Below are 13,767 nucleotides of genomic sequence, written 5' to 3'. Positions count from 1 at the left end.
AACTTCGTACAAAGTGATGTGGTTTTGGGATATAACAAAAAAAAAAATAAAAAATCCAGTATGCATGCATTACAGACATTTCTGTAATTTCCTGCTTAGCCCTTATTATTGCTTTCTGATTTTCTTTTTTCTTCATGTATATAAGTGAAGAATAGTATAATTCTTTGAAATTTTAAACAGTTGCTGAGAATCAAAACTAATAGAGATGAGAAAGAATGTGAGCTTGAATTTCAAATACTAAATATGTTTTTAAACCAGTAATTTGAAAGCAAATTGTTCTGACTATTTAATCACACTTTAAGGGAGGTTGCAGACTCAGAGTAGGCTCTTTCAAATCCAGAGGTATTTCTTTGTTTGAACTGACCAGGACACAAATATACAGGTGTGTAATATGCCTTAGGATGCTAGAAAGATTTGTGGGGACAATAGACTACAGACCACAGTGAAGTGACAGTACAGATGTAATGGAATGGTGCAGAATTGTTACTGAACATCAGGGACTGTAAGAGTAGCCCACAAACAAATGTTTTATCTCACTGTTGAAGACAGTACCTTTCTAAGAAGGCTGTTTTCTCTGTGGGCCTGAACTGCTGTGTGGGTTTTTGTTTGAAGTGCCAGTCTGTTTACCAAAGTTATTAGTTTATAAATTTTGGCATGGTAAAGTAACTGCAAGAGCTTTAAATTAGGATAAGTGCCACTTCTGTGTGGCAAGTTCCTTTGAGGGCTTATTAGAAAGAAGGCCTCCTGTTGCCTGCCCCTTTATGCATGGCACTATTGCTGTGGGTACTTGTTTATAGCTAACTTTCGAATTTATATAAGTGTGCACTGTGGTATGATGAATTGCCCTCTAATTGCAAAGATTTTGCTTTTTTATTTTTTTTCTGGGTTCAAGCTAATACTTTACTTTAAAGGGTTATTCTTATTAGGTGGGGTTTATTTTGATGAATTAAAATTAACTTGAAGTAGCAAATTACATAAGATCGTGAGGGCTATAAATTAGCCTCACCATAGCTACAGCACATCTTTTTGTAAAGGAATTAAAGTTCTCTGTTTCAGATACCTTGGCACTAAATGTAGACAGCAAATGAGTGTTGTCTCCAGTTATTTTCCTCGTAAATGTGATTCTTTTCACTCAATCCAAAGATTGCCACACTAAAAACAGTCCTAATGGGCAACGAGGGGTGAAAGCAGCAGCTGCAGGAGGCTGGATCCCCTAGCAGGAGACAGCCAAGGAGACAGTAGTATCTGGCATCACAAGCCAAACCAGAGGTGAGGGGTGGGAGCATTTCTTCGACTGTCAGTACAGGGTCAAGGCAGGACCTAATGGCACGCCTGACTTGCAACGTGTCACTGGCCAGCTGTCTGACAAGAAACAGAATGACCAACCTCAGAGAATGACATTTGGTAGGATACATCATCTTTCACCGGGAGGAAGGAAAAAGGCATAAAAGGATGCTTCTTTGTGTGCTACTTCTTGTTTGGGGGAGGAGTATTAAATTGTAGGAATTGGACTTTGCTGCCTTCCCCATTTTTTAAGGTTCTGTAAACAGGAGAAAGTGAGAGTAAAATTCCTCCCATTTAGCTGTGGTCACATTTCACACTTCTTTTACACAAATGCAATTGAAAAAAACCAAACCAGAAAACAGAAGACAATAGAGAATCCAAACTGCATTTTACAACCAACAACCACAATGACAAACATGAAATTTTCTTGTCCTGGTACCACATGTTAGTAAATGCTCCAGATTTATTGATTTACAGTGTATGTTCTCACAAAATTTAGAGAATGACTTTGTTATAAAGGTCAAAATAGCATTCTGGTCTCTCTAAAAGTCGCCTTTAAAACAGAGTTTCTTGGGCTAAAAAGGGGGAAACTCAGATGAGGTTGCTCTAAGAACAAAACATTTCAACATAGGGTTCTTAACTGTCTAATTAATCACCAGCTATGAAGGGATAAAAATTGTCCTTAGTTTCTTTTCCAAGTAGTAGATTTGTAATTCACACACACACCAAGCCTTCCACATAAGCACTGTCCCAGTTCCTGCTATTCCTTGTTTGAAGAGCTGTAGGAATAAGGACTGTAAGATGTCCAAGATAGGCTGGCACAGTAACTGGTTGTGAAGGAAGTCAGAGCACAAAATCCATGGGGGCCTCTGCTTATCAGCTCAGAAATCCTTGGCTGTTACCATCAAATCTGCTCAATCTGGCTTTCCTTGCAAACTGTCTTGAAGGAAAAAGATGCACCAATGTGCAACAGAGTTTGGAGCCTTTAGAAGAAGAGGAGAGCTAGCAGAGCACCATTGCTTTTCCTTTTCTGTCCTACACAGTCTAAAATTGACATGCCATGGACAAGGGGACAAACTTTCATTTACATTTCTGATTTCAGAATCCAACATATGCTCCCATCCACTTCTGTGTTATCTTAACTGGGTGTATGTGTGCATGCTTGCTGGATGGATAACTTCCAAATAGGATTTTTAAAACTGGGTTTGTTCAAGGTTTGCTTTCACCTGAGCGAAAATGTTGTTAGCCACTGGGAGTTATTCTTGAGCTGTTCCACAACCTCCAGTGTGCCATGTGCTGTTGTACAAGGCCCCATGCACCAGCTGGCAGTGTGTGGAGAATCCAGATTCCAGCCTGTCCCCATGTCACCTGGTAAGCATAATACCCAGTGTTATGTCAGGAAGATAGGGAGGTGAACTCGGCGATCAATAGAAGTGTGGGATGTGTCTGTCTGTATAATAGGAGTGCAGACAAGTTACAGCACTTTTCTTTCAGACTGCATCAAGAAACTTGTAATTTCACTTGTAATTTTGTTCAAAGAGATTCTTGTACATGCACCTGTGGAAAACTGGAAAGTATCATTGTTTTAAAGGTTGCCCTTTGCATATAAATCACAGCTCTGTGTGCTTCCCCATTTTAATTGGGTGACCTTTTGAATCCTATGGACAGGAGCTTGAATTCTGGACCTGCAGGTTGGTTGAAGATTTGAAATCAATTCATGTTTTAGCAATTACTCTGCTTAAAGCAGAGAACCCAAAATGGAAATTTGAGAAGAATTCCCCTTGGAAAGTTCCTTTCTGCAAGTCATAGAAAACTTCATTGCAGACCAAATAGATATGCAAAAAATCCAGATTCATTTGTCAGTTTAATCCTTGAAAAGGATCAGGATTCATTGAGTATGAGAGAAAGAGGAGGAGTAAGGAACATGTAATGTTTCCAACAGGACATTTCTGTGCAATTATCAGTTTAAGCTTCCATTATTTGTCACTAATTACTGCACTGAGCTGTTAAATATTTAGTAGTAGTTTGTTTAATTGGGTTTGACCTATAAAGGAATCTGTGCATAGCATAGCTCCAGTTGCAGGAGCCAGTTTCTCACTCGTAGCTAGGCAAATTTGTATTCACATAAGATGATCACATATTGTCAGACAAAGGGGTTTGTTTTTGTTGTTTAGGTTTGTTACCTCTGTGTCCCCCACAGATTTATTTGTCTTCAAGGTATCTGAAATCAGAGCACAAAGTAGAAATGCTGCCTGTGGATGTAAAAGGGGAGGTCGGTCAAACTTAAACTTGTTTACAGATATTGTTTAGAAAGCACCAGCATGATAAATTAAACATAACAAAGAAAAAATTTAATGCGGAGCAACAGCTAGCCCATGAACATGTGTCTTGTAAAACACTGACTTAATCCCTGAATATCTTATTAGGCAGTATTGCCTATCAAGGCTTGGTGTCCCCTGTTACTCTGTTGTACAATAGCTGCAGACAAATCTGTATTTGTTCAACTTTGGGTTCTGCTTGCTCTGTCTGACACAGTGAGGAGACTTCTGGCTGTGGCCTCTGCAGAGGGTGTGCAAGAATCGATCAGTAAACGAGCAATATTCACTGTGTTTTAAACCCTAAAGGCCTGGCTCTATTCTTGCTTATTCCTGTCTTGAAATTCCCTTGATTTCAGTGGAGCTTTTCTTAATTTATACCAGGGTAACCATAACCATATTCTAAAGTAATAAGACTTTTGGTATATTTCTCAGAAGTGCCTCCTTCCGCCTTTTTTGTTTAAGCTTTTATTCCCACTTAATGAACAATTTTCTTATTGAGGAAGAATGCTTGTGTATTAATTTCAAACATTTGCAGTATCACAAAGGCCTTGTTTTTCTATAGACAAGACTTAGACCTGGATCCTGATTATCAGTACAGCCTCTTTGCCATATAAAAGGTTTCCCAGTTTTGAAGAATTGTTGTGAACATGCCCTGACCATTGCCCTCTCTCCACATTACTTTCTCTTTTGTGGGGTAATGCACACACCTTTCCCATTCAGCCAGGCACACCTGGTCTGAAATGGAAGACATTATTGCAAGTTTTCCTGCATTTCAGTGAACAGCAGACAGGGTGAGGCAGGCTCATGGGAGGCGATTGCCTGGCACCGTAGGTTAAAACAGCCTTCGAGCTACTCTGATTTATGTCAGAGGCTTAGCTGGGAGCCCCCTGCCAACGCTCATAATGAGGAAGGTGCAAGGATGGTGAACAGGCATCAGTGTTTGTGTCTGTTCTCTTCTAGTGACAATGATGAAAGCCTTATTTGCTGTACCCAGGAATATATGTCATTCTTTTCCATATAACAAATCTGTGATATATGTACTCGCATATAGTAATGAATCTAAAAGGAATCATTGACATTTTACTAGTGACTTACTGGAAGTCTCTGAAGAAAAATAGGTATCAGGGGTTTTGTGTTGGTTTGGGTTTGGTTTGAATTTTCAGTTTGCATCCCTGAAAACATGCTTTTCAGTTTGAGATTTTTTACTGGTAGTTTTTCTCTGACACAGCTGGAAATGCTGAGTGGAAAAACCAGAACACTGAGAGTTTTACATAAATATGATAAAGAATAAAATCTGATTAGCAGTCATGCTATTTCAGAAACATTAACATAATATCAAATCACATAGGTTAGGTGAATTAATTTATATGAATGACTGCAATTCAGTGTAGACTTTCCTAAATTATCATTGTCAACAGTGGTCAGTCATGTCCTAAGATGACCACTTAATTGGCAAACATGTCTGAGAACAGACCTGATCCTCAAAGGCTGGTAAACATCAATTCACCACACATAAATGATATTTATGGGAACACAGATTCTCATGGGATTTGGCCTCTTTCTTGTTGTGGAAATAGCTCTGGTTTAGTTCAGATCAATTTCCCTGGGAATCTGAAGTTTCGGAGACTGTATTTTGTTAGGTCTGTGCTGGTGAGCTAACTTGTCCTGGATGAAACTCCATGCCTGCTTTTAGTGTATTTATAAATTCATTGCTACTCTTCCTGCTCTGCCAGCTGCATTGTGGTAGTGGAGATGCTGGTGGCAGGGACACTTTGCCTGGACTTCTTCTGTTCTCTCCAGAACTCCAAAGTCTCCATTCAGCCTCCTACTTCTCACCTATGAAAAACTATTAGACATATCTCTTTCCTAGTTCCCTCATTCACTCAGCATAAGTGGGACCACTGAAATATGAATATATATTCATTTGTGTCAGAAGCATTGCAGTTCATGGGGTGAAACACATCAGAAACATTTGTTAGTTCCTACATTTCAGATACAGTAATTCAAGTTAATTTCTTGTAGTTAGTGTTTTATGAAAGGAAGAGTGGGGTCTGAGAGGGGAAATAATCTCTCACTTGTTAATCAGCTTCAACTGAAGTTGCTTGTTTTTATTTCACATATGTGAAAAAGGCAGAAATGTTTACAATCTGAATGTCCATAGATGCTCTGTCAGTACAATTTAGGATTATAGAACCTTCAATTAATTCATTTGGTGGAGTGCACTGTAGAAGTCATTACCCTTAGTACAGAAACCCAAATCCCACCTATACTGGTTTTTTTACCTCTACAGCGACTGAGCCTTAGCAACCCACATAACTGAATATTCTTAATTGCTTGCAGCAACAGTGGAGCCAGTGCCATAATGTGTTGGGGCATTGAAAGTAAGTTTACTGCTTTCAGATGCTTCAAAATGGCCCAGATATTCTACTGAAACCACCTCCTAACTATGCAGATTTGGTTTCATGTCTGATTTGGGGTTGGCTGAGCCTCTTCCTCTCCTGGGATGAACATCAGGAAAAAAATACTAACCCTGAGGTCTGTGGAGCTGTGAAATAGTCTCCCAGGAGGAGCATTGGAAGCTCTAATTAAAATTGGACTGGGCAAAACACTTGAAATTACACTATAGGCAATAATCCAACACTGGCAAGATGGGTGGAGAAAACGCCCTAATGGGTCTTTTCTGTCTTTAAATTCTATGAATTCTTATTCTTCTCTTTTATTATGCTATTTCACCTTTTTGTTTAATGGTGACATAGTGTCATCTAGAAAGTATTATAAGACACTATTGTGAGCTGAGTGAGATGATGTTAAATGTCAAAAGAAAATGCAACAGCTTTTCTGCAGATTCACAGTGATTATATGGAGCTAGGAAAAGAGAAACTGACTGTAAGCGAGGGACATGAATGCAGTGGGTTTGATCTGTAAGACAGTAGCAAATGCACTGCATGCCTGTGATATGCATGTTTATCATTTTGACATTGCATTTCATATTCTCTTCTTATGACGAACAGCCACATTTCACCAAATCTAACACAGGTGTGGGAAAGTAATTTATTGTAACAGTGTCTGATCGCTCAGATTGCTGGAGACTTCCATCCCAGTGTTTCACATATCCCCAAAGACCTGGACTAAATAATATGTTTTTACATCTTAATTTATAGTTTGTGTTTAATCTTAGTATTGTACAAATCTAAGTAACTCATCGATTAAATCCTTGAGTATAATCATATTACAGTTTACCAGGAAAGAATCCTTCAGCAATGTAATGAGGTCTTGACAGGAAACTCTGTGCTGCAATATTGAAGCAGTACAAATATGAAGAAACAGAAAAAATAACCTTTTGTGCTGCCTTTTTTATAATTTAGTCTGAATAAGTTTTATTTGCTTGGTTTTGGTGTTACCACTTAATACTCCTCTTCCTTCCTCCCTTGCCTTTCCATATGGTATAATATTCCAGCAGTGTCAATACAGAGCTTTCTGTATGAGAGGTCATGACAACCAGGATAAGTAATAAAGCATTGGACCGAAGTTCTGGAAACCATGTTGATCCTGTGCTCGGTTTTGCTAGGCCTGCCCTTCCACAAGCCTTTCTTTCTTCCTCTTCAGTTCTGGAAAATCTAACATCCTCTTCTTAGCTGCAGACAGTTTGAGAAGTGTGGTACAGGATAAGAAGTTGGAATAAAAAAGAAGGGAAGAGAAGCAGAAAATCTTGATTAGAAAGTATAATTTAATAGAACATATATTGAACCAAATGTATTGATTAATGTGGTAGATATAGTACTTATATTGATTCAAACTAGAGATTTAGTACGAAAAGCTGTAAGCCAAAAAGCTGTTGCAGATTGCTACAAAAGTCAGTTTAATGCTGTCCTTGAGAATGCCTTCACAAAGAAATTCTTCTAATGTTTGAGGAGTAGGTAGAATGCGGTATATGTCAGTTTGATCCCGGAGGGTTTTATTTTGTACTCTAATAGCTGTTACGAGCCTACATTATATCCAAGGAGTAATTTTCCTTAGGGGTGCCCAGCTTGCTTTGTGTCAATATTCTAGCATTTTAAGTCACGTACAGTATATGCTTCTGGGAACAGTGCAGGAGCCAGCCAGACTCATAATGGTCTGCATTCATTAATAAAGGCAGAAGCTTCTGTCCCTCCATTGCCCACTACAGGGATGCCTCCCTGGTCTTCAGGGACCCGTACAGACACATTTAAAGAAAGCTTTATTTTGAGTGGGCAGGAGATGAAATGCAGGACTTGCAGGCATTTCCTAAGTCAGCTATATGCCCGAGCACAGGGGTGACCTTAATGGGTCAAAGAAGAATGCAGGTCAAAAGACTTATTATCCAGCCTGTTGGAAACCAATTGCTTTTGTTAAAAAAAAAAGTAAATTGTAGCGCTTAAAGGTTGATAGTAATGTAGAGTTCTGTTTTACAACCTGGAGCTGGATTGCATTGCAGTGGGGTGCATTTTTATTTTTTTGAATGCAAAAAAATACAAGGTGGTCTGTAATGTACACAGATAAAGGATTCCAGAAAAGTGATAACATGTAGGGTACCATAATTACTTAATCAGTGATGATTGATTACTCATGTTTGTGTTCTTGAACTAAGGAAAAAATAACATGCTGCTGTGGTACTGTCACCATCTGTTGAAATAATGCACCTACATTTCATCTTTATACTTCTTCCCATGTACCCTCTTTGCACTGTTTGTCAGGTACAGCCGTGTCTTGTTTCATCTGCTCATAAAACACAGAAGTCTCATTTAAATTGAATGCAACCACAGTTCACATTAAGGATTCTAATGGGCTACTGAGTCTGTGGCTATCTGTGGGTATTTTTTTCTTCGTTAATTTTGATGCTGTGGGCAGGAACTTTTTGCTAGCTATTACTTCTCATGTTCCCTCTGAAACACAAAGGCATGCACTAAATAACAAGTATTATTACCTCTTTTGTCTCGAGCCTTTCTGTGAAGAAACCTTTTTGTATTTGTTTGCCAAGGAGATTCTTCCACACAGTATTATCCTGAAATTCTTTGCATGTTTTCAAGTCCTTAACACTAACAACAGGGATATCACAAAAGCATTTTCATCCAGAAAAGTGGTGGCATGTAATTTTACAGTAGGTCACCTAACAGTTGGGATTCTGGATTCAGCTATCAAAAATAATTATTTCTAGGAATAGGGCAAATGCACTTAAAGACTTTCTTTTGCTTGTGAAATACACTGATTTCAGGTTTTCCCAGGTAATTTACCTGCTTCCCAGATAACACTGAGACATAGAAACTGGGGACGTAGGAGTTTTCCTGGTTTGTGTCTACATGATAACAAATGCAGTGACACACACACCCCTCCTGCTTCCCTGTTCCTCCATTTTGTGCCTGCAAAACTTGAATTTGTGTTTGCAAACTAGTGTCTCCTCATGAGATCCCAGCTCTTGGAAATTGGAACACAGCTGTTGCTGAAGTCCAGGAAAGATTATATGGAGAAAAAAATATTTTCCCCTTTCCATGGCTAAGCAGGAAATTGACATTTTTGCTTTGTAGGGAGACTACTACATAATTAAACAGATGTGCTTATGCACAATCAGATTTGGGGGAGGCAAAGAAGGGGGCGTATGATGGCTCCTGTACTTCGCTAAATGGCTTCTCCTTGGCAAGCAGAGGTACTAATTGTTCCAAACTCAGGCAAACTAGTGGAAGTTTCTGGAGGAGGCATGCTTCAGGCTTGTCTAGTGTGTCTTTAGTGAAGGGCAGCACACTCTTCAAGCCACACAGGGGATCTCAAGTGCAGAACTGTGCTGTCCCATGGCCCTGCCGTGTCCCTGCTGGAGGTGGGAGCTCCAAATTCCGCTTTCCCCTCCTGCCTGACCTCCCACTGCCGGGGAGGCGGCAGCTCACTGCACACAAGGCCAAGAGAATATCAGAGTCGAGATCTGCTGTGTGGATAATAGAGGAGAATTTTTGCCCTAAATTTTTAAACACAACACCCCTCATAAAAACAACAACAGTTCATAACTGGGATTAATGTTTGCAATTTTCAGTCACTTAGACATGGGGTCTCCAATAGATGGCTTTTGGTAGAGTGGAATATGGCTCTCTGTGGGATTACAGAATTTTCCTTCTTTTCTTATCTCTCTTCTCCCATCCTTTGCCTGCTTGTCTTGTCAATGTTACGTTCCTGAAGTGCTTCCACTTTGTATTTTTTTGCAACTTAGCCAAATAGGAATTTCTCCCTAGTCTCTCAGGTTTGGGGAACCTAATTACTTTGGAAACTGTGTTTTGTTTCGGCTGTTAACAAGACATATTGTTGCCTTTTTTAGGCCTAAATTGTTTAAAGCATTTCTTCATGTTCCTATCCTGCCCTGTTTCATTCTTCCCTGCAACACTTGTTTGGTTTTTTTCTATTATTTCTTCATTATCTCCAGAGAATCCTGCACCAGGGCACAGGAGTCAGGGACACTGAGAGCTGGGGCAAATCAGTCCTTATGCTATGTTTTATTTTGTCTCCTTCATATTTGGGCTTTTTTATTTTTTGATCAAAAATGTCATTGGTGCTGCAGTTACAGCTGCAATTTTAAAACACCTTTTGACTGCTTCATATGCAACTGTTCATCCAGCTTCATACTGATTATGCATTTTTCACTTAGTGAAAAGAAATAAAAAATGGGCATGACTGATGTGCTTACTCTCAGTAGACTAGAAACAAAAGACCCCCACAAATATCTGTCTGCAATGTACCAATTGGTATATTACTTCACCTGCTCAGAGGCAGAGAAGAAAATCAGAATTCAGGCTGCCACCCCATATTTAACTTGTCCTGTTGTTTCTAGGTACTGCAGGGTCTCCAATAAGCCTGTGGTGTTGTGCTGTAAGTGCTGCAATAAATGGACACAACAGGATGAAAAAAGGACTGAGTGTCAGGCTTAACTCTTAATTTCCTTGCTCTTGTGCTTTAAGTCAGAGCCCATTACCTGTGACCAGACAACATTTTTGGCTGCGTCTATTGTTAGTGCTTTACAGCATTTTGAAATGATTTTATGGGAAGGATGAGGAACTAGATGAAATCAAGTGGTGGAGTGTATTTTTTTAACACTCTTTGGCCTTGGGCAGTCTGGAATTTCTGCCATCAGCATTAAATCATTTTGTATTCACATCTGGAAATTGCATCTATGAGTGTCACTGGGTCATTTTCCTTTAATCTTGAGAATGGCACTACATTAAAAATTCCTCAGTCTTATTGTAAGAGCCTTTCCTTGCCAAATGTCCCATGAACTATTATTTGTGTGCGTGCACAGTCTAGGGAGAGTAAAGGAGGATGGGAGAGAGGATTTTTAGGCTGGTCTGCAGTCACGCTGTGTTTCACATTCATTTCACCGAGGCTGTTTTCATGTGCCCTTTCATGGGTGGCTCTGGAGGGTATGGTTCAGTAGATGTTCACTTTCTTGTAAATGATGACTGTCTTGTGGGAACAGGCTCATCCTAGAGTGCGTTAGTCCAAAGAGATTTAAAGACAGATTAACTTAATAAAGTGGAGTGAAGGGTCTAGATGTGCTGGGAGCAAATCATGGGATGTGACACCCCTGCCCTCTGGGTCACTGGCCCAAATTTGGCCCCAATTACTAAGGGGAAAATTCATCACTAATCAGTGGCTGCCCTGTTGTCTGAGAAGTAGCATTCACAGACATTTTCTAGATATCTGTGGATCCAGTGTACATTGTAGAAAATTTAGGATGTATTGGATTGGTCCCTTGCTCTTAGGTCGATGTTTGTGAAGGATCTGAGCCGGTACAGGCAGCACAATAGCATCTTTCTGAAAGTGGTCAGCTTGGTTTGAGGGATGAGGAGGAAGGAGGGTGAAACTGGTGTTTGCTGCTTGATTTGGTGATTACTTGTACCGGAAAGGAGAATTTAAGGCTCCAAAGTCCATGCCACACATCAGGCACTGCATTCACCTGAGGAAAAATACCTGTGGGTTTTGGTGATCAAAGGGCAGGCTGTGCCAGCCCCACCTGTTTTCTCATCAGTCTCTGAGCTCTCTAGCAGAGTGGCTCTTACCAGACTATGCTGTGCCATACCATGGGGGGGAAATAGGTTTTATTGCAGGAGTGCATTTGCAGCAGTGCCACAGTCTAGGAAGCACAGGCCAGTTAGCATAAGACTTTCATGGTAAATGCACTTCTCATTTTTGCAGTGCATAAATCATGAGCCATGTGTAAGCAGACACCAGGATCACTGACCTGGGTCTGCAGTTTCACTGGGGCAGGCCAGCCCACACCCTACCTATAGAGAGTGTGTTGCCCTTCTTGTGGCACAAGTAAAGGATACTGGTGTGAAACATCTGGGGAGAAATCCTGTCTTCCATAATGATGCTATTTCTGGCTAGTTTAAACAAGGAGGGGTCAAGAATACTCTTTTATCCAGCCCATCATTTTTCAAGATATGTTGGGAAAATTGTTTTTGCATCCTTCTTTCACACAAATGTGCCTGTCCTGTGACTAAGTTGTTTCTTTTGTTTTTGTTGCAGAATCATACGATGACCCAGCACAGCAGTTAGTGCAAGGCCCGTCTCTTCCAGAGAATTCTTTGTGGCACAAAAAGGGAACACATTTTACTCTTTGCACGAAATTTTCATTGTTAATGTATATTATTCAGAATCATTGTATTGTACCATAAAACTTGTATTATCGAAACTGTTGGATGTTCATGTGTTTGAACTTTTGAGCACCGGATAGACTTCCTGTATATAAAGTGTTGCACATGTATTATGTTGTCTGATACTAAAATGGTCTTATAAAGACAAGTGGACTTGGGCCCTATTCAGGAAAGATACAAATAATAATAATACTGTGTGAGGGGAAAAAATAGCTTAAGAAAAAATGTCCTTTTCAAGGAGGAGGGAAAAGGTAATAGCTATGTTCCATTGCAGCTCTGTTTGGCCTCCCTTTCATTTAAACTTCAGTCTAGAAATCTCTCTTTTGGTATACAAACGGATGAATCTAAGACTATTTTTTATTGCTGAAGATTCTTGCAAAAAATATGAAGAGACTCTTTCTCACAGAGCAGAAACCCACAGTTGAATAAGGCCCGTATATATATTTGTAAGCCTTGCGATATGACAGATAGCATTACCATATATGCAATAGTTGTTATGTAGTTTGTCAAAGAATTTTTTTTCCTGGATACCATTTGAAGCTTTGAGTGTTCAAGACTTTCCTTAATGATTTCACACGGCCAAATTCTTGAATCAGTTGAACTAACCTGTATGTTACTGTTATTAATGTTTACTCTGCGGTCTGAACCTGGAGATTACTGGAATTGTTTTCCAAAAGGAAATAAATTCAGTTTACCATTATGTGTGAGTGTGCTTTGTGTCTTGTCTTTTTCCTCAGAATGTACCATTATTATTACTGCTGCTATATTACCTAAAGAACCACCAAGATCTGGAATCCCATTGTATCAGGATTTGTACACTGCTCAGTAGGAACAGGTTGCTTTTCTCAAAGGTAGGTATCGAAATAAATGTAATAGTAGAAACAAATCTGCTGCCCCACTGCAAAGCAGTGTGTGCTTGAGAGTGATATTCACTGTTTTATGCGTTTGTTTCTTCTATTTGTCTGTCTCAGCAATTTCATACTTAAACATTTGACACATTGGGTGCCGGAGGAGTCACCACACATCTTCCATGTATAATTATCAGTAAATTTAAATGAACTATCATTGAGTGAGCTGGGTCTGGTACTGATGAGAGGGAGCCATCACAGTTCTGGCCAGCAATGCTGTTGAGCTGACATCCTTCACCCTCTGCTCTGGCATGGGTAGCCAAATTGGAGGTGTTGCTCACTGTGGGGTGATGCTCACTGGCACCACGCCCCAGGGAGAGCTCTTACAACACCTCACAGCTTTGCTCAGGTCCAAACTGGCTCCTCACTGCCTGCAGTTTCAAGAAGAAAAAAAGGAGTGAAAACTATCCTTGGCTGCCACTGTCCTCTGCTACTCCAGCTTACCTACAAAACAGGACCAAAAAAACATTCTCCAGCTATTCTAGTATCTTATCCTATTGCTGGAATTCTGGTTTTACCCCATGAAAACCAGTGCTGCTAAAATACTGCTTTTATACAACCACACATCACAACAGGTCCAAATGTCTAGAACTGCTCACCTACTGT

At 39.9% G+C, this 13,767-nt stretch overlaps 1 protein-coding gene across 13 annotated transcripts in view; it reads left to right on the top strand.

The window, feature by feature from the left end:
* The window catches only part of ZNF521 (zinc finger protein 521), a 230,011-nt gene extending 217,068 nt beyond the window's left edge, over nt 1-12,943 (top strand). For all 13 annotated transcript variants that reach the window (XM_083854564.1, XM_083854563.1, XM_083854562.1 and 10 more), the window contains one exon: nt 12,126-12,943. In XM_083854564.1, coding sequence (XP_083710690.1) covers nt 12,126-12,155 — 30 coding nt within the window. In that variant the 3' untranslated portion in view covers nt 12,156-12,943. The remainder of the gene's footprint in view (nt 1-12,125) is intronic.
* Nucleotides 12,944-13,767: the final 824 nt, after the last annotated feature.

The sequence above is a fragment of the Zosterops lateralis genome, assembly GCF_965231275.1.
Source record: "Zosterops lateralis genome assembly, chromosome: 1".
Lineage (NCBI taxonomy): Eukaryota > Metazoa > Chordata > Aves > Passeriformes > Zosteropidae > Zosterops > Zosterops lateralis.
The sequence above is the reverse complement of the archived record's forward strand: the minus strand, read 5'-3'. Positions and strand labels throughout refer to the sequence as shown.